We start from the raw sequence: 21,355 nt of genomic DNA on the forward strand, positions 1-21,355 counted from the left end.
GTAGGAATGATGTTAAATCACATTACCTTGAGCAATCTCCCTGCCTTTGCGCAGACTGGTTAATTTGGTTACACAATTCCTTTTCTTGCTGCTTGTAGAAACTTCCTTCATTGAACACATGAGGCAAGTTCCCAGTATGAATTTGCCTAAGTTGTTCAAAGTCATTCAGCGCTGCACTCAGATCCCAGTTTTTACCTACAAATACAAAATTATACATTGACCATTATTATCGAGATATAATTGGTAAGCTATCCAGAGGAAAAAGCATCAGTTAATTCCCTCTACACTCCTTTATTTAGCATGCAAGCTCTTTTGGGACTCTATTAGCATTTTTTGCTACTTTAAAATAGATTCAGAACCAATCAATGCAAAAATGTTTGTTCATTAGGTTTCGAAAAAGTCTATTTAATTAAATAATTGGATATACACCTGATATATGATTATTCATCAATAAAATTCTAAAAGTGTGCAACTTATTTTTAAAAATAATAGTGATGATTATAGCTGCTCAGCAAAGCATCAATATCACTATCAGGCAAGGATTCACTGAGCTCAGTATCAGTCATACACAGAACATATTCCACATGAGGCCTTGGCTTAGTAGTAGCACACATGGGATCGGTGTTCTTTTGCAGGAATAGAATCATATTGCAAAGCTGGTAGCCAATTGGTCCTGTTAGGAAAACAAAAGTAGTTTTAAGGAATTTATTGGCATTGATAAACATTAGAAATAATGTCCATTTTTACGCGTGTTTAATTTAAACTTCTATGTCTGGAAGGGCAAGGCCGAAGGTTTTTCTATTTATGATTGGTTTCAATTCCAATTGTGATTCGACTGTGCTTAGAGGGAGTTAAGGCATGAAGAATAAATAGTAGTGGCCATCATTGCTTAGCAACTGGAGACCTTGTAATGTAGAAAAGCTTTTAAACCTTAGCTGAATATATTGCAGTTGGAGTCAGGGCACCGGGGAGTGAACATTTCTCAACTCAGTCAGAAGAAAGGCTGGAGAGGACGAGAACTGCAAAGAGGCAAGGTGCCCAAAGAACTAGTTACTGTCCAGATAACCAGGCAATTTGGACAGTAAGAATGTTTTAAGACGAGTGGAGTTAGAGAACAGAGACCAAGATATTAGAATAGAATAGAGTTCCTACAGTGCAGAAGGAGGCCATTCAGTCCATCGAGTTTGCATGGACCCTCTGGACAACCACCCTACCCAGGCCCAATATCCCACCATATTACTGAAACTATACCTTAAGGGACAAGTTATCATGCCAACCCACCTAACCTGCACATCTTTGCACTTTGGGAGGAAACCGGAGCACTCCGAGGAAACCCACGCAGACACGGGGAGAAAGTGGAAATCTTCACACATACAGTTACCCAAGTTCGGAATCAAATCCGGGTCCCTAGTGCTGTGAGGCAGACGTGCTAACAACTGTGCCTCCGTGCCTTGTTCAGAAGAATTCAAGGAAGAGTAAACAAAGGATTCTGAGTTAATGAGACAGTAACCAGTTGCAGTAACCAGATTTAAAGTAGGACAGCAGACCAGATACAAACCAAAGGTTTGATGCCATTTTTCTGAGAGCCTGGGAATTGAGTGTTTAAAGCAATTGAGAGTTAAAGCAGTCAAGACAAAGAAATCCTAAATGGATGGTGGTAATTCTGGACTGGATTTGCTGTTGAAAGTGAACTGGAAGCTTTGTTTAAACAGGTAATTTGGAACGCTGAACTGGATTTCAGAATGCAAACCGCAAAAGGAAACATGATTGTGAACAAAGGTTTTAAAGTATGTTTTTCGGAGTGGAGTTGGAAAGTCATGTGACAATCATCTAGGGGAGGGTGGGAGGGGATCAGCAAAGGGGTATTGTATAATAATTCAACTTTTCATGTCTAATAAATGTTTTTCTCTGTTGTTAAACCTGCTCTGCGACTCTGTTCCTCCATGTTTTATAAAAAAAAGTAAAAGAAACGCTCTTTTGAGCCAGGGTTCCGTTCTGGGATCTTCCCATCCAGTTACAACCATCAACTGGGGTTGTAACAGTCCATCGTGGAGTAACAGCTCTTTGAAAGCTATCCAATTCATCCCATACTTGTCTTTCCCCCTAACCCTGCAAGAATTTCCTTTCCAAGTATATATCCAATTTCCTCTTGAAAGTTACTATTGCATTTACTTCACCGTCCTTGCAGGCAGCACATTCCAGATCAGAACAACTTGCAATGTAAAATAATTGCTCCATACGAGTTATCCCATGGTCGTGAAAGACATCACATAATTCTTTTTCTTATCAAAGTTTGCTTCTGAAGGCAGAGGCCTTGGGTAGATGCAATTCAGAGTGTAGGTGATGTGGTCTGGGTGTCTGTAGGTCTTCGCCATATTTATAAGTGGGGGAAAAGTTTGATTTTAAATAAACAGTTACAGTTATATTATGAGTGTTTCCATGTAGTTTGTAGTCATAAAACTGACTATTATAAAATATCGGTTAATACTTTTTTAAAAAATTAATAGTGGTTAAATCCTAAGCTTTAAGCACATTAACACACAGTCTTAACTAAGTTACAATTGATAATAAAAACACAACACAAGAAATTGGAGGAGTAGACCATGCAGCCCCTTGAACCAGCTCCACCATTCAATAAAATGGCTGAAGCTTCCAGTGGATATAGGAGGAAGGCAGGCATGAGGTGGCTCCTGCAAGGATTTTCTTTTTTTTTAAGCCCTTTCCGCCCAGTTTCTGGGAGTATTTCTGTTCAAAAACCCACAAGGTGCCTACATCGCAGGTGTATGCCCAGGAAGACCAGGGGAAAGAAGCAATAACTCGTCGACTGAATCCGAGACACCTCAGGGCTTGTCGGTGGAGAAAATGACAGGGGCAGCTTCCCTAACTGCAGCCACTCCTTTAACGGCCTCTCGGTGGTCGAATTTGAGAAGCAAAGGCGGGTGGTGGCAATGGAAGGGGCCCTGGCTCTCATGCAGCTGGTGTTGGAGAAGACTAGCGAGTCGTTAAAAGCGCATAGCGATTAGATTGTCTCTCTGGTGCTGAGATGTCGCTGATGGCTGTTTGGCTGTTGCAAATAAAGCACTGAAGACCAAAGTGAACGATTTGGAGAATCATTCGAGGAGGCAAAATACCCATGTTGTGGGTATTTTGAGAGAGGATGGAAGGCCCAACTCCCACAGAGTATTTTGTGAAGATGCTTGGGAAGATGGTTGGAGAGGGTAGACTCTGGTCCCCATGCTAGCTGGATCTTGCCCACCAGACACTCAGACAGAAGCCCCATTCTAACCAACCATGGCAAGCCGTTATTGCAAAATTTCAGTTTTCAAGAGTCTTGAGATGGGCAAAAGAGCATCATCATTTCAAATGGGAAGGCCACGTCATCATATGTAGGAGCACAGCTGGCAAATAAGCAAGTGGCATTCAACAAGGCCAAAGCTACTCTGTATAAAAGTGGAGTCCGATTTGCCGAAGAGTTAGAGTACCCAATTATTTTTTTTCCCAATTTAGGGGCAATTTAGTGTGACCAATCCACCTACCCTGCCCAACTTTGGGTTGTGGGGGTGAAACCCATGCAGACATGGGGAGAATGTGCAAACTCCACACGGACAGTGACCCAGGGTTGGGATCAAACCTGGGTCCTCAGCGCAGAGTGTGGCAATCTTAATAAATATAAGAGTTCCATTTTCTGCCACCAGGATCTTGGCAGACCCCAATGGTAAACATTTATTGTTTGCAGGTCTTTGGAAGACACCTCGGGGGTGTGCGTGTGGGCACGCGTGTGTTGGGGTGTGAGTGGGAGCGTGAGTATGGGGGTGTGCGTGTGGGCACGCGTGTGTTGGGGTGTGAGGGAATCCATGGCATTTTTCACATCCAGTGATAAAGGTTTTTATTTTTTTTCTCCCATGTCCACCAGGTGTACTCGCGTATTGCCTTTTTTGTGGTAGGAGTGTCCGTCCTCTCTTCTGTGGAAGGGACGGGGTACTCGGCAATTGTGATTTCAGTTCATGCCTCACATTACGTGGATTTGCCACTAGAGTCTGGTCCATCTCAATGTCCGCTAAGGAGATTGGATACGGCATTGTTAGCAGACAAAAGATTCTGTACTCTTATGTCCACTGCCATTACATTAAATTTAATAAAAGTGAGTCTCACTCACCTTCCACGATATGGGAAGCCCTGAAGCTGGAGGTTACACATACCTATACCCGTTAAAATTGTACGGTGGTGAGCCAGCGGACACATTCAAGGAGGGCCAGTGTCCTTTTAGCTCATCAGCTGAGGCAGCTTCCCGGGACATTGTGGAGGTAAGGGCGGCACGGTGAAGATTCTGACAGGGCTGGACAGACTGGATGCAGTAAAGTTGTTTCATAGAATTCCGACAGTTCAGAAGGAGGCCCTTTGGCTCAGAGTCTGCACCAACCCTCTGAAAGAGCACCCTACCTTGGCCCACACCCCCGTCCTATCCCTGTAACCCCAACTTGCACATCTTTGGACACTAAGGTCCACAATTGATCATGGCCAATCCACCTAACCTGAACATTTTTGGACTGTGGGGAGGAAACCCACACAGACACAGGGAAAAAGTGTAAACTCCACACAGTCACCCAAGGCCGGAATTGAACCCGGGTCCCCGGCACTATGCGGAAGCAGTGCTAACCACTGTTCTATCAAGCTGCCTCCCTGGTTGTGAAAAGACTTTGGGGTGTAACATGTGTGTACATTCTCGCACACCGCATTCCCTCCCCTAGTCTTGTTCTATTTTCTATGTTTCTATGTTCCAGATTCATTCAATTAACTAAATTTAAATCCCCCAGCTGCTGTGGTGGAACTTTAATGCTGGTCTCCAGGTCATTAGTCCAAACTAGTTCCTTCCGGATTTGAATTACTCTGCATCAGTAAAAAGAGAAATAAAATATTTGGTATTCGGGAATGTTCCCTTTAATATAACAATGTACGACAATCAGGTTTTCCTATCTTGGGTTGCGGCTATGACTGGGTAGGTCGCACGGTCGGCAGCTCCCGCCAATAACGGACTTTCGGACCCTTTTAAGGAGCTCCAGCAGTGAGGGTCCCCCAGCACTGTATGGAGTGGACCAGGAGCGGAGCGGTCAAAAAGTGGCTTTAGAGAAGAGAGAGGAGAACGGGCGCGAAAAAGCAAGGCGGCGGAGGGCAGGGATAAGGCACCATGGGCCCAGTGGTCTCGGGAGCAGCAGACGTTTTTAAGAAGCTGCTTTGCTGACTTGAAGGCGGAGATGTTGGCCCCGATGAAGGAGTCGATTGAAAGGTTGGTGGAGACCCAGAGGAGGCGATCAAGGAGTTGCAGCAGAAGGCCTCTGACAATGAGGACGAGATTCTGGGCCTGGCGGTCAGAGTGGAAGCACACGAGGCGCTGCACAAAAAATGGCAGGCGAAGCTGGAGGACCTGGAGAATAGGTCGAGGAGGCAGAACCTGCGGATTCTGGGTCTCCCTGAAGGCGTTGGACGCTGGGACGTATGTGGCCACGATGCTGAGTATGCTGATAGGCGCGGGGGCCTTCCTGAGGCCCCTGGAGCTGGATGGGGCGCACAAAGTCCTGGCCAGGAGGCAGAGGGCTATGGTGGTGAGGTTCCACCGCTTCACCGACAGGGAGTGTGTCCTGCGATGGGCGAAGGAGCAGAGCAGCAGGTGGGAGAATACCGAGATCCGCATTTATCAGGACTGGACTGCGGAGCTGGCCAAGAAGCGGGCAGGATTCAACCGGGCTAAGGCGATCCTCCACGGGAAGGGGGTGAAGTTCAGGCTGTTACAGCCGGCGAGGCTGTGGGTCACATACCAGGACCGACACCACTATTTTGATACGCCGGATGAGGCGTTGACATTCATCAAAAACGAGAAGTTGGACTCGAATTAATGGTTTGCAGTATATTATGGGGGATGTTGGTGAGGGAGAGGGGGCGATGTTTGTTTGGGTGGGGTTTTCCCCCCGCGTTTTCTTGGGACTGTGTGGGCCCGTACCCTCGGGGATTGGGGTGTGGTCGTAGTTGAGAGGAGCTGCGCCACATGGGGTGGGGTCAGCCCATGCAGGGAGTGCGGCTTTTCCCCGCAAAATGGTGGGGGCGGTACCCAAAGTGGGGGGCGGTATTGTGTTCGATGTCCGCATTGGTTTATATGGGGTGTAGGGGGGTGGACTTTCTTTACCCCACTTTGGTGGTGGTGGTGGTGGGGTGGGGGGGGGGGGGGGGGGGGGGTCTGGAGATTTGGATGGGAAATCCAAGTCCAAGTCCATCTGCAGCCCCCTTGCTTCCTCAATACCATCTGTCCCTCTACAGATCTTTGTACCAAACCTGCGCCGATCCAGATCCTCTATCTAAAACTGTCGCCTATTTTCTAAGGATCTGTATCCCTCTGCTCCCTGCCCATTCATGTATCTGTCTGAATGCAATCTTAAATGACGCTATTGTGCCCACCTCTACCACCTCCGCCGGCAATGCGTTCCAGGCACCCACCACCCTCTGCGTAAAGAACTTTCCACGCATATCTCCCTTAAACTTTTCCCCTCTCACCTTGAACGCGTGACCCCTAGTAATTGAGTCCCCCACTCTAGGAAAAAGCTTCTTGCTATCCACCCTGTCTATACCTCTCATGATTTTGTAACCTCAATGAGGTCCCCCCCTCAATCTCCATCTTTCTAATGAAAATAATCCTAATCCACTCAATCTCTCTTCATAGCCAGCCACCCCCCCCCCCCCCCCCCCCCCCATACCAGGCAACATCCTGGTGAACCTCCTCTGCACCTTCTTCAAAGTATCCACATCCTTTTGGTAATGTGGCGACCAGAACTGTATGCAGTATTCCAAATGTGGCCGAACCAAAGTCTTATACAACTGTAACATGACCTGCCAACTCTTGTACTCAATACCCCTTCCGGGACCTGGGATTCGTGTCACATTACATTCAACCTCCAACATTTCGCCTGGGCTTGAGAAATCCTACCAACTGTCCTGGTTTGAGACAATTCACACCTCTTTAACCTGGGGTTACTCCTATCTCTGGATCTGTAAAGACTTAATTAACTGCAAATGCTCACATTCTAAGCATTGTCTGGCATCTTTGAATTTGTCTCTTTTTATATGTTTCTGGTACATAACTCTTCATTCACCTGAGGAAGGAACAGCCTCTGAAAGCTAGTGTTTGAAACAAACCTGTTGGACTTTAACCTGGTGTTGTAAGGCTTTTTACTGTGCTCACCTCAGACCAATGCCGGCATCTCCACATCATGCCTTCCGATGAAGGAAAGCATTCCGTATGCCTTCTTGACCACTCTTATCAACCTGCACAGCAACCTTCAGGATACAATGGACCTGAACACCCAGGTCTCTCTGTACATCAATTTTCCCCAGGGCTTTTTAATTTACCATATAGTTCGCTCTTGAATTGGATCTTCCAAAATGCATCACCTCGCATTTGCCTGGATTGAACTCCATCTGCCATTTCTCCGCCCAACTCTCCAATCTATCTATATTCTGCTGTATTCTCTGACAGTCCACTTCACTATCTGCTACTCCACCAATCTTAGTGTCATCTGCAGACCACCTATACCTTCTTCCGGATCATTTATGTATATCACAAACAACAGTGGTCCCAGCACGGATCCCTGTGGAACACCATTGGTCACAGTTCTCCATTTTGAGAAACTCCCTTCCACTACTACTCTGTCTGCTGTTGCCCAGCCAGTTCTTTATCCATGTAGCTAGTACACCCTGGGCCCCATGAGACTTCACTTTCGCCATCAGCCTACCATGGGGAACCTTATCAAATGCCTTACTGAAGTCCATGTATATGACATCAGCCGTTCCCTCATCAATCAACTATGTCACTTCCTCAAAGAATTCTATTAAGTTGTTAAGACATGACATGACCTTCCATGCACAAAACTACGTTGCCTATCACGGATAAGCCCATTTTCTTCCAAATGGGAATAGATCCTATCCCTCAGTATCTTCTCCAGCAGCTTCCCTACCACTGACGTCAGGCTCACCGGTCTATAATTACCTGGATTATCCCTGCTCCCCTTCTTAAACAAGGAACATAGAACATTACAGCGCAGTACAGGCCCTTCGGCCCTCAATGTTGCGCCGACCTGTGAAACCACTCTAAACGCCCATCTACACTATTCCCTTATCATCCATATGTCTATCCAATGACCATTTGAATGCCCTTAGTGTTGGCGAGTCCACTACTGTTGCAGGCAGGGCATTCCATTAGCAAAGGGGACAACATTAGCAATTCTCTAGTCCTCCGGTACCTCACCCGTGTTCAAGGATGCTGCAAAGATATCTGTTAAGCCCCAGCTATATCCCCTCTCCTTCCCTCAGTAACCTGGGATAGATCCCATCCGGACCCGAGGACTTGTCCACCTTAATACCTTTTAGAATACCCAACACATCCTCCCTCCTTATGCCGACTTGACCTAGAGTAATCAAACATCTATTCCTAACCTCAACATCCGTCATGTCCCTCTCCTCAGTGAATACCGATGCAAAGTACTCGTTAAGAATCCTACCCATTTTCTCTGACTCCATGCATAACTTTCCTCCTTTGTCCTCGAGTGGGCCAACCCTTCTCTAGTTACCCTCTTGCTCCTTATATATGAATAAAGGACTTTGGGATTTTCCTTAACCCTGTTTGCTAAAGATATTTCATGACCCCTTTTAGCCCTCTTGATTCCTCGTTTCAGATTGGTCCTACATTCCCAATATTCTTCCAAAGCTTTGTCTGTCTTCAGTCGCCTAGACCTTATGTATGCTTCCTTTTTCCTCTTAGCTAGTCTCACAATTTCACCTGTCATCCATGGTTCCCTAATCTTGCCATTTCTATCCCTCATTTTCACAGGGACATGTCTGTCCTGCACTCTAATCAACCTCTCTTTAAAGCCTCCCACATATCAAATGTGGATTTACCTTCAAACAGCTGCCCCCAATCCACATTCCTCAGCTCCTGCCGAATTTTGGTATAGTTGGGCCTTCCCCCAAATTAGCACTCTCCCTTCAGGACCACTCTCGTCTTTATACCTTCTTCCAGATTCATTAATGTATATTGTAAAAAATTGTGGTCCCAGCACAGACCCCTGAGGCATACCACTAGTCACCGGCTGCCATCCTGAAAAAGACCTCTTTATCCCCACTCTCTGCCTTCTGCCAGTCAGCCAATCCTCTATCCAGGCCAGGACCTTACCCTGAACACCATGAGCTCTTAACTTATTTAAGTCTCCTATGCGGCACCTTGTCAAAGGCCTTCTGGAAATCTAAATAAATCACGTCCACTGGTTCTCTTTTGTCTAACTTCCTTGTTACATCCTCAAAGAACTCTAACAGATTTGTCAGACACAACCTCCCTTTGACAAAGCCGTGCTGACTCAGCCCTATTTTACCATGCACTTCCAAGTGCTTCGCAATTTCATCTTTAATAACAGACTCTAAAATTTTACCAATGACCGAAGTCAGGCTAAGCGGCCTATAATTTCCCATCTTCTGCCTCCCTCCCTTCTTAAACTGTGGTGTTACATTAGCCACTTTCCAGTCCTCTGGGACCCTTTCTGCCTCCAGTGATTCCTGAAAGATCATCACTAAATGCCTCCACAATTTCCTCAGCTATCTCTTTAGGACCCTGGGGTGTGTCCAGCCAGTCCAGGTGACTTATCCACCTTCAGACCTTTCAGTTTCTCCAGAACCTTCTCCTTAGTTATGGCACTGCACTCACCTCTGCCCCCTGGTTCTCCTGGAGCTCTGGCATCCCACTGGTGTCTTCTACCATGAAGACTGATGCAAAGTAACTATTCAGTTTGTCTGCCATTTCTTTGTTTTCGATTCTTACTTCTCCAGCCACATTTTCTAGTGGTCCAATGTCTCTTTTTGCCTCTCTCTTGCCTTTTATATATTGAAAAAAATCTTTTCCAATATTCCTTTATATTACTAGCTAGCTTGCATTCATCTTCTCTTCCCTTATTGCTTTTTTAGTTGTCCTTTGCTCGCTATTAAAGGCTTCCCAATCCTCTGGTTTCCCACTAATCGTCGCCACTTTGTGTGCTTTTTCTTTAGCCTTATGCTGTCCTTGACATCCCTTGTCAGCCATGGATGCCTTGTCCTCCCCTTAGCATGTTTACTCCTCCTTGGGATGAATTTCTGTTGTGCCTCCCTAATAACCCCTAAAAACCCCTGCCATTGCTGTTCCACTGTCTTCCCTGCTAGGCTCCTTTTCCAATCAACTCTGGCCAGCTCCTCCCTAATGTCTTTGCAGTTACCCTTATTTAATTGTAATACCATTACATCTGATCCCTCTCAAGGGTCACAGCTTCTCCCTCTCAAACTGCACGGTAATTTCTACCATATTGTGGTCACTGCTCCCTAAGGGTTCCTTCACCTGAAGTTCCCTAATCAAGTCTGCCTCATTACACATCACCAAATCTAGAATTGCCTGTTCCCTAGTCGGCTCTGTCACAAGCTGCTCCAAAAAACCATCTTTTAGACATTCCACAAATTCCATTTCTTGGGATCCACTACCAACCTGATTTTCCCAGTCCACCTGCATATTTTAGTCCCCCATGGTTATTGTAATATTGCCTTTTTTTACATGACTTTTCTATCTCCTGGTTTATTTTCTGCCCCACATCCTGACTACTGCTCGGGGGCCTGTACATAACTCCCATCAGGGTCTTTTTAACCTTTGCGATTCCTCAACTCTACCCACAGAGATTCTATAGCTTCTGATCCTATATCGCTCCTTGCTATCGATTTAACTTCATTCCGTACCAAAAATGCAACCCCGCCCCCTTTGCCCATCTGCCTGTCCTTTCAATAGGATACATATCCTTGGATATTTAGATCCCAGCCCTGATCCCCTTGAAGCCACGTCTCTGTGATGCCCACAACATCGTACCGGCCAATTTCAATGCACGCAACAAGCTCATTACTTTGTTCCGTATACTGCACGCATTTAGGTACAACACCCTCAATCCTGCATTGACCACTTCCCTTTTCACACTCTCCTCAGTCACTGTCCCCTGTACTGTGGTCCTTTTGTGACTATGGTTTCTCTGCCTTACACGTTCCCCCTTACTGCTTTGTATTTCTGGCCCCGTTTTACGTCCCTCAGACTTCCTGCATCGATTCCCACCCCCTGCCACATTAGTTTAAACCCTCCCCAACAGCACTAGCAACCCCCCCCCCCCCCCCCCCCCCCCCCCAAAAGGACATCGGTTCCAGTCCTGCCCAGGTGCAGACTATCCAGTTTGTACTGGTCCCACCTCCCCCAGAATCAGTTCTAATGCCCCAGGAATTTGAATCCTTCCCTCTTGCAACATCTCTCGAGCCACGTATTCATCCTATCTATCCTGACATTCCTACTCTGACTAGCCCGTGGCGCTGGTAGCAATCTTGAGATTATTACCTTTGAGGTGCTACTTTTTAGTTCAACTCTTAATTCCCTGAATTCAACTTGTTGGACCTCATGTGCACCACAACAGCTGGCTGTTCCCCCCCAGAATGTCCTGAAGCCGCTCCGAGACATCCTGACCCTTGCACCAGGGAGGCAACATAACATCCTGGAGTCTCGATTGTGTCCGCAGAACCGCCTGTCTGTTCCCCTTACGATTGAGTCCCCTATCACTATAGCCCTGCCATTCCTCTTCCTGCCCTCCTGCGCAGCAGAGCCAGCCATGGTGCCATAAACCTGGCTGCTGCTGCTTTCCCCTGGTGAGCCATGTCCCTCAACAGTATCCAAAACGGTATATTTGTTTTGCAGGGAGATGACCTGCACTGCCTTCCTACTGTTCCTCTGTCATTTGGTCACCCATTTTCACCTGCGGTGTGACCAACTCGCTAAATGTGCTCAGGGATTAATTTAGTGAATCTCCTCTGCACACCCTCCAGCACAAGTACGTCCTTTCTCAGGTAAGACCACCAAAACTGAACACAATACTCCAGGTGTGGTCTTATTAGCACCTTGTACAGTTGCAGCATAACCTCCCTATTCTTAAACTCCATCCCTCTAGCAATGAAGGAGAAAATTCCATTTGCCTTCTTAGTCACCCGTAAACCACCTTTTTACGACTCATGCACTAGGGGACCCAGGTCCCTCTGCACAGCAGCATGTTTTAATATTTTATAATTTAAATAATAATCCCTTTTGCTGTTATTCCTACCAAAATGGATAACCTCACATGTCAACATTGTATTCCATCTGCCAGACCCTAGCCCATTCACTTAACCTATCCAAATCCCTCTGCAGACTTCCAGTATCCTCTGTACTTTATGCTTTACCACTCACCTTAGTGTCGTCTGAAAACCTGGACACATTGCACTTGGTCCCCAACTCCAAATCATCTGTGTAAATTGTGAACAATTGTGGGCCCAACACTGATGCCTGAGGGACACCACTAGCTACTGATTGCCAACCAGAGAAACACCCATTTATCCCAACTCTTTGCTTTCTATTAATTAACCAATCCTCTACCTATGCTACTACTTTACCCTTAAAGCCATGCATCATTATCTTATCAGTTTTGGTCTCCTTACCTGAGAAAGGACGTACTTGTACTGGAGGACGTGCAGAGGAGATTCACTACATTAATCCCCGAGCACATTTGAAATGAAATGAAAATCGCTTATTGTCACGAGTAGGCTTCAATGAAGTTACTGTGAAAAGCCCCTAGTCGCCACATTCCGGCGCCTGTCCGGGGAGGCTGGTACGGGAATCGAACCGTGCTGCTGGCCTGCTTGGTCTGCTTTGAAAGCCAGCGATTTAGCCTGGTGAGCTAAACCAGCCCCTTCTTTGTGGCACCTTCGCAAAAGCTTTCAGGAAATCCAGATATACCACATCCATTGGCTCCCCGTTGTCTACCACACTGGTAATGCGCTCAAAAAATTCCACTGAATTAGTATGACATGACCTGCCCTTTATGAACCCATGCTGCATCTGTCCAATGGGACAATTTCCATCCAGATGCTTCGCTATTTCTTCCTTTATTATAGATTCCAGCATCTTCCCTACTACCGAAGTTAAGCTAACTGGCCTATAATTTCCCGCTTTCTGCCTACCTTTTTTCCCCCCATAGGGGGCGTGCAATGGAGGTTCACCAAATTAATCCCTGGGATATCAAGATTGTCGTTCAAGGTGGATAAAGGCAGGAAATGTACAAACTGGTACAAACGGGGCAGCACGGTAGCATGGTGGTTAGCATAAATGCTTCACAGCTCCAGGGTCCCAGGTTCGATTCCCGGCTGGGTCACTGTCTGTGCGGAGTCTGCACGTCCTCCCCGTGTGTGCTCCGGTTTCCTCCCACAGTCCAAAGATGTGCGGGTTAGGTGGATTGGCCATGCTAAATTGCCCGTAGTGTCCTAAAAAAAAAGTAGGGTTAAGGGGGGGATTGTTGGGTTACGGGTATAGGGTGGATACATGGGTTTGAGTAGGGTGATCATTGCTCGGCACAACTTCGAGGGCCAAAGGGCCTGTTCTGTGCTGTACTGTTCTCTGGTGTTGAAGCATGTTTGGAATAAAATATCATGTAAAAAAGATTGTCGTATGAGGAGAGATTGTGGAAACTGGGCCAAGAGGAATGAGAAATAATCTCATTGAAATTTACAAACTCTTTACACGGTGTGGATTGGGTAGATATATTACCGAGGTACGAGTGACCTCACTACTTCCATTAGGTCCTCTCCCTGTAGTGCCATATTATGTGATTCATTTGGTCTCAATTTGATTGCTAAGAAGTCCTCCGAGTTGATGAGCAGGATTCTCCATCCGCTTCCGCCCAGCGACCGGAGAATCCCATCCGAGGTCAATGGAGTTCTCCTTTGTACACGGCTCCCCATGACATTCGTGCAGCATGCAGGGTGGGAGAATCCAGCTCCATGTCTGCCAACAAGGTCCCAATATAATTCTGCTAGTAACTATTCTTCTCCCAAAGAGGTTGGGAGGAATTTGAGGAAGGGCCCCAACATCAATATACAAACTCCATGTTCATTAACAGATTTCTGTTGTGAAGACATCAATATCACGGAATCAGAGAAAGGTTACAACACAGAAGGTGGCTATTAGATTGTGTATGTGCTGGCTCGCAGAAGTAGCAATTCATCAAGAGCCACTCTCCCACCATCTCACCGTAACCCTGCACATCTCCCTTTTCAGATAATATTAATTCCCTCTTGAATCCTCGATTAATTCTACCCCCACCACACGCAAGATCCTAACCATCCGCTGTGTGAATAAAGTTTTATCATCGTTTTGTTTACCAATTACATTAAATCTGTTCTTTCTCGTTTCCAATTCTTCCATCAATGGGAATAGTTTCTCCCTATCAACTCTGTCCAGACCCCTCACGTTTGAATACCTTTATCAAATCTCCTTTCAACCTTATATTCAAGGAGTAACAAGAATAGGACCAAGATTAAGCATCTAATTGAAAAGCTACTTACTGATACACAAATTCTCACCAGTATGGAGTAAAGCAAGTTCAAAAGAATAAACTTTTACACTTTTGCACAGTTAGTATATGTGGCAATGTATAAGCAAGCAAATTTGCCAAAAGTCAACCAGAAAGCCAAACTCCTGTACTACATGGTTAGGTAGAGACATTCTAAACTTTAGAATTAAAACTGAATATGACAACAGATATTGGAAATAATACATCGCAAAATTATTCTGCCCGTCCTCAGTAAAGATTACACATAATGTAACACAACAATATTTGCTGTTCAGCATTTAACTCACCTTCCAGCAGGTCTCTTGCCAGACCAGGTTCTGCCCCCGTGGACCGAACAAAGTCTGACAGGACCGCATCCATGTCAAGAGTCATGTGATCATGTAGAGGCGCTATTTGACCCACAACAGAACTGGTTTTGGTCGCCAGGCTTTTATTTGGTCATCTGTTTAAAACAACAAAGAAAATAAGAACAGTTTCCAGGGAATGTGAAACAAACTTTATATCAATTATCAATCCAGGAAAAGTCCATGGCTACTTCCCTCTAATTGCTGCAGCCAGTCAGGGAAGTATCACAACCCTCGCAGAATTACTGGCTTGTTTTCTGCTGCTGCAATGTAATATGAATGCAACAGCTCACTCCTAACTGTACCATCCAGTAGCTGTGAAAGTAACAACCCCACCAGTGTGTGACAATGACTCATATCTTAGGAACCGAAAGAATAAAGAAAACAATCCACAACTACAAACAACATTCAACAGAAAGTTAATGACTGTTCCTATTCCACCGCAGTAAGTAAACAAGAACCAGAATTAAAATCCAAAGCAACTCTGCTTATTAGCCAGTAAAGTAATGCCTGTTTCACATATACAAAGGCAGGTGCTGAAATCTGTACAGAAAATGGTGTAAATGCTCAACAGCTCAAGTGGCATCAGTGGCGATAGAAACGGAGTTAACGTTTCAGGGCAATGACGACTCAGTCGTCAACTTGAAGCATTAATTGTTTCTCCCTCTACATATGTTGTTTGACGCATTATTATTTCCAGCATGGGGCAGCACGGTGGCCTAGTGGTTAGCACAACCGCTTCACGGCGCTGAGGTCCCAGGTTCGATCCCGGCTCTGGGTCACTGTCCGTGTGGAGTTTGCACATTCTCCCCGTGTCTGCGTGGGTTTCACCCCCACAACCCAAAAATGTGCAGAGTAGGTGGATTGGCGACGCTAAATTGCCCCTTAATTGGAAAAAATAATTGGGTAATCTAAATTTATAAAAAAAAAAATTAAAAATTAAAAAATAATTTCCAGCATTATCTGTTTATATGCCTACAACACATATTCAGTACTGATGGGTTATACACTATCACTTAAACAAAAGCAATTTGGTTAGGCTTGTATTTCAAGAGTAGAATCAACTGCATAATTTGCAAATGAAGAGGCCACCAGTGCTCGAGATGAGTCAGTGTCATAGCAGAGCAACTTAATATAATTTAATGTGCAGGATTCGACCTAAAAAAACAATGAGTAAAAGTGACATTTTGACACTCAAACTTCACTAACATAAGCTTTATAGGGAAGTTTGGCATTGCTGCTCCCAAGTCTGTACTCAGGTTTAATTTAATTTCTAAACCGCTGCTGTGCTTTTTGTTGGGCTATAGGAAGACTCAGTTGTACAGAGGAATGTGAAGGGATGCTGCATTGGCCAGAACGTTTGTGGATGCGACATTATTCAGAATTGAAGACAAAAACATATCAATGAAAGCTGACCAGACACCAAAGTGCAAAATACAGATTAGGAAGAGAAGGGGCAGAGAACAGAACCTTGGTAGATTGCGGAGTTGGCGTATCGGGGAGGGAAGAGGAGACATTGTGAGAGGTGCACACTGGAGAAATGAGGCTATGCAAAGGTGGTCTCATGGAGCAGTAAAAAGAAAGACATTTGAGGTGAATAGCATAATGGATCATAACCTGGCCAGTTAGCTCAGATGGTTAGAGCGTGGGGATAATAATTGATTATAACAAGAGCACAAAGAGTTAAAGTCCCACAGTCTGTGAAGCAGCAGTGCTAACCACTGCGCTACTGTGTCACCCCAGATTGAGACACCAAATTTAGATGTGGCGATGGTCCTGTCACGACCATGACATATTGGTAAAATGTATTTTAAAAAGGAATGGAAAGAGCTGCTGGACAATAATCAGATCTCCATCAGAGCAAGGATGCCAATGGAATTACCTAGATTATGGTCATGAATGGCAAGGAGTTTGCTCACAGGTTAAGCATACATTCTGGAGAGGTATGAAAACAGCAATAATTTTAAGTTTTCTGACAGAAATGAAAGATTGGAAAAGATTTGTAGAGATCAGATTTCCTGGGAGCAGTCAGTGAAGTGTTGCTGGCAGCAAAGTTGGGGTCATTTGAATTGATGCTCTGCAACAACCACCGACTGTCCTGGGATGTACCTTCTGAAAAATATTAAAAGTTCAAAGAAAAGCTCATTCAGGAGGGATCCACCGCCAAGACAAAGTTATAAATTAAGAATTGCTGTTGAGTCAGGAGGAGTGAATCAGGACACGAGGGGAGAGGGCGGCCATGGTGATGAAAAAAGGGGAACAAAAATAGGATAGCTGGATGAAAGGAAGAAGCGAAAGGAGAATTGAGCCAGGAGGCAGTGGTGGAATGAATCCTGCCTGATGATGAGCAATATGGAGTGAGATGAAGGGTTTTCTGCAGCCACTAGTTAGTTAAAGGAGAAGCATGGTACTAAACAAACACGGCCAGTAAATTTGCTTTACTGGAAACAGTGGCACAGTGTTTAGCACTGCTGCCTCGCAGCATCAGGAACCCGGGTTCAATTCCAGCCTTGAGTGACGGTCTGTGTGGAGTTGGCACATTCTCCCAGTGTTTGCGTGGATTTCCTCCGGGTGCTCCGTCCACGTCCAAAGGTTTGCAGGTTAGGTGGATTGGCCATGATCAATCAGCGGGGTTACAGAAATAGGGCAGGGGAGCAGACCTAGATAGAGTGTTCTTTTGGAGGGTCAATGCAAACCCAATAGGCCGAATGGCATCCTTCCGCACTGCACGGATTCTATGGATACAAAAACATTTGAGGAAATGTACACATGAGAACCAGCCCATATGGGGAGATGGACGAATTAGAATCAAGTCAGACTACCCTTAGTTTCAGCAACCAAAGCACATCTTTTCCATTTACAATTATATAGGTTTAATGGAGGAGGTGGCTTGCGACAGGCTACAATCATACCAAAGATCTAAGTTGTGGGGGTGGCGCAGTGGTTAGCACCTGCCTCACGGCACCGAGGACCCGGGTTCGATCCCAGCCTCGGGTCATTCTCCCAGTGACTGCGTGGGTCTCACCCCCACAACCCAAAGATGTGCAGGGAAGATCTAGGTTATGCAAGCCCGAGTATTCAATCTGTTCCTTTCAACAACCCGACCTTTAGACATACACAAGGCTAGCTGCCATAATTGCTAGTTGCAAGACAGCTTTCAACATTGTAAGGAAAATTTAAGCTGTCATACCTGCCTGAGTCAGTAAGGATCCCAGTGACATCATCCGCAGGCATGGGATCAGGTTTCATTTATATGCTGATGACACCCAACTTAGTCTCCACTGCTTTATTCGATGCTCAACCACAACTCTGCTGTCAGCATACTTGTCTGATACAAGTCGTATATTAGTCCAAAGTTTTTCCAACTGAAAAATAGGAAGACCAAAGTTTGTCATCTTCAATTCTTCCAATGTACTGCATTGTGTTCTCTTCTCAGCCTAAACTAATACATGGAAACTCTTGGTACCCTAATCAACAGAGTTGAGTTCAGAACACCGCATCCGATCCTGCACAAATACCATTCACTTTCATCTCCAAAACATCAACTTTTTCCACCCCTACATTACTTCAATTGTAGGGGCGGCACGGTGGCACAGTGGTGCATCTTAAGGATTGCTTTGAAGGAACAGAAATACATTAGATATGCTTTATATTAATTTTCCAAACATTGAATAAGTTATCATGTAATATATCATCTTCAGTCCACAAACCTACTCTTTCAAACCACTCACCTGTGATTTGGAGCTAATAACAGGAATCTATCTGGTATATTTTTTGAATTTGCCCCCCTCTCCAACTGTTCTGAAAATCAGTTCCATCATTCTATTTCATGATTTCCAAAAATGGAGAGGCTACAAAGGAGATTTACTTAAATGTTACAAGGGATGAGGGACTTCAGTTACAAGGAGAAATTGGAAAAGCTGCAGTGGTTCACTGCACAGCCGAGAAGATTAATGGAGGTGTTCAAGATGAAGAAGAGATGAATTGAATAAATTAAGAGCAACTCTTTTCACTGGCATGAGTGGTGGTAACCAGAGGATAGTTTTGGGGTATTTAACAAAAGAGCCAGAGGGGAGGCGAGAAGAATTGTTTTCACAGCGAGTCGTTATGATCTGGAATGCACAGGCTGAAAGGATGATGGAAGTAGATTCAACAGCAACTTTCAAAAGGGAATTGAACATAATTTGAAAAGGAAAAACTTGCAGGATATGCGGAAAGAGGTGGGGGGATTGGATTGCATTTGTTTATTGTCACGTGTACCAAGGTACAGTGAAAAGTATTTTTCTGCGAGAAGCTCAACAGATCATTAAGTGCATTAAATGAAAAGGAAATAAAATACAAGAAATAAAAGGAGAGAGAGAACTGGAGAGCATTTTCAAAGAATCTGTATTCCTCTTTACTGCTGTAAAATGTTATGAATATAGTGAATATTACCACAGAAGATCCACTAATTTTTCAGAATGTTGAAGCTTCATAACTGGATAGTTTTATTGCATTCCCAAGCACTCATGCTAATTTATCAATCACTGATTCTATCATTAATCTCCCTGTAGAAATTGCTGGTATCAACAAACAAGTCTTCAGTTCAAAGTTTTTATTCTTACTGTCAAATAAGTTCAATACATAACAAAAATATATAAAGTATAATAAGTTTAGTGTCAGAGTTTGAGTGCAGAAATGTCTCCTACACACCAATTAATATTGTTTATTCAGTGCAGAAGCTATTTACTACCCTCAATGTGGATAACTTAAATGAAGACCAGTGGGAAAACTCAGCGTGGGAGTACCTTGCTTACATAAATAGGAGCACGGTTTAACTCCTTCCTCAACACAAAATGTGCACTGAGCCATGCTCCAGAAGCAATTTAACTACATTTCTATTTGGCTGACTGGAAAAGAACACATTTACCAAATAATAATCTGTATTGTCACAAGTAGGCTTACATTAATACTGCAATGAAGTTACTGTGAAAAGCCCCTAGTCGCCACACCCCATCCCTGTTCAGTTACACCGAGGGAGAATTCAGAATGTCCAATTTACCAAACAGCACACCTTTCGGGACTTGTGGAAGGGAACTGGAGCACCCAGAGGAAGCCCACGCAGACACAGGGAGAACATGCAGACTCCGCACAGACAGTGACCCAAGCCGGGAATGGAACCTGGGACCCTGGCGCTGTGAAGCAACAGTGCTAACCACTATGCTACCGCTAGATAACAGCAGTCAAGAAAATATTTGATTACTCACTCAGGCAGCTTCTGTTTTAAAGGAATCTTAGGTCATAATCAGACTATCGCAGCTATGAAAATTATTGGGATTTCTGAAATGATTCTGTATGACCTATCATATATAGAATTAAGGACCTCGAAAGTGTAGTATGTCATTCAGGCCCTTCAGCCTATTCCACTGAAATCATAGCTGATCTGTGACCCATCTCCATCTCCCTGCTTTTGACCCAGATCCCCTCATACCTTATGTTAAATGAAAATCTTTAATTTATCTAGCTGCAATTACTATTTATAAAAAGAGTCTAAACTTCTTCCACCCTTTGCATGAAGAAGGGTTTCCTAACAGCACCATTAGTGCATCTACACCGCATGGACTGGCAGCAGTTCAAGACAGCTCACCACCATCTTCACAGGGTAATTAGTGATAGACAATAAATGCTGGCCTAGCCTGTGATGCCCACATTCTGGGAAGATATTTTCTTAAAGTAACTCCTTGAAAGATCTGACTCAAATTTTCAAACTATTCCTCTTTATCAGAGACTCTCCATTCACTCTATCTGTTCAACCCAATATCGTGAAAGCTTTGATCAAATAGCCCAGGAGAACATTGAACATAGAAAAATACAGCACAGAACAGGCCCTTCGGCCCATGATGTTGTGCCGAACTTTTGTCCTAGATTAAGAACTAATTAATCTACACTCCATCATTCTACCATAATCCATGTACCTATCCAATAGCCGCTTGAAGGCCCCTAATGTTTCCGACTCAACTACTTCCACAGGCAGTGCATTCCATGTCCCCACTACTCTCTGGGTAAAGAACCTACCTCAGACACCCCCCCCCCCATATCTTCCACCATTCACCTTAAATTTATGTCCCCTTGTAATGGTTTGTTCCACCGGGGACAAAGTCTCTGACTGTCTACTCTATCTATTCCCCTGATCATCTTATAAACCTCTATCAAGTTGCCCCTCATCCTCTCCGTTCTAATGAGAAAAGGCCCAGCACCCTCAACCTTTCCTCGTAAGACCTACTCTCCATTCCAGGCAACAGCCTGGTAAATCTCCTTTGCACCTTTTCCAAAGCTTCCACATCCTTCCTAAAATGAGGCGACCAGAACTGCACACAGTACTCCAAATGTGGCCTTACCAAGGTTTTGTACAGCTGCATCCATCATCACCTCATGGCATGAAAATCACAAACAGCAGAGGACCCAGAAATGATCCCTGCGGTACGCCACTGGTAACTGGGCTCCAGGCTGAATATTTGCCATCCACCACCACTCTGACTTCTATCGGTTAGCCAGTTTGTTATCCAACTG

The 21,355-nt window shown here is 44.8% G+C and overlaps 1 protein-coding gene across 1 annotated transcript in view; it reads right to left on the bottom strand.

The window, feature by feature from the left end:
* Window positions 1–21,355, bottom strand: part of LOC119956789 (OTU domain-containing protein 7A-like) — a 141,639-nt gene that overhangs the window by 71,734 nt on the left and 48,550 nt on the right. The window contains 4 exon segments of the mRNA XM_038784209.1: window positions 27–40; window positions 42–195; window positions 14,750–14,904; window positions 17,997–18,171. Coding sequence (XP_038640137.1) covers window positions 27–40; window positions 42–195; window positions 14,750–14,834 — 253 coding nt within the window. The 5' untranslated portion in view covers window positions 14,835–14,904; window positions 17,997–18,171.

Source organism: Scyliorhinus canicula, chromosome 24 (genome assembly GCF_902713615.1).
Source record: "Scyliorhinus canicula chromosome 24, sScyCan1.1, whole genome shotgun sequence".
Classification (NCBI taxonomy): Eukaryota; Metazoa; Chordata; class Chondrichthyes; order Carcharhiniformes; family Scyliorhinidae; genus Scyliorhinus; species Scyliorhinus canicula.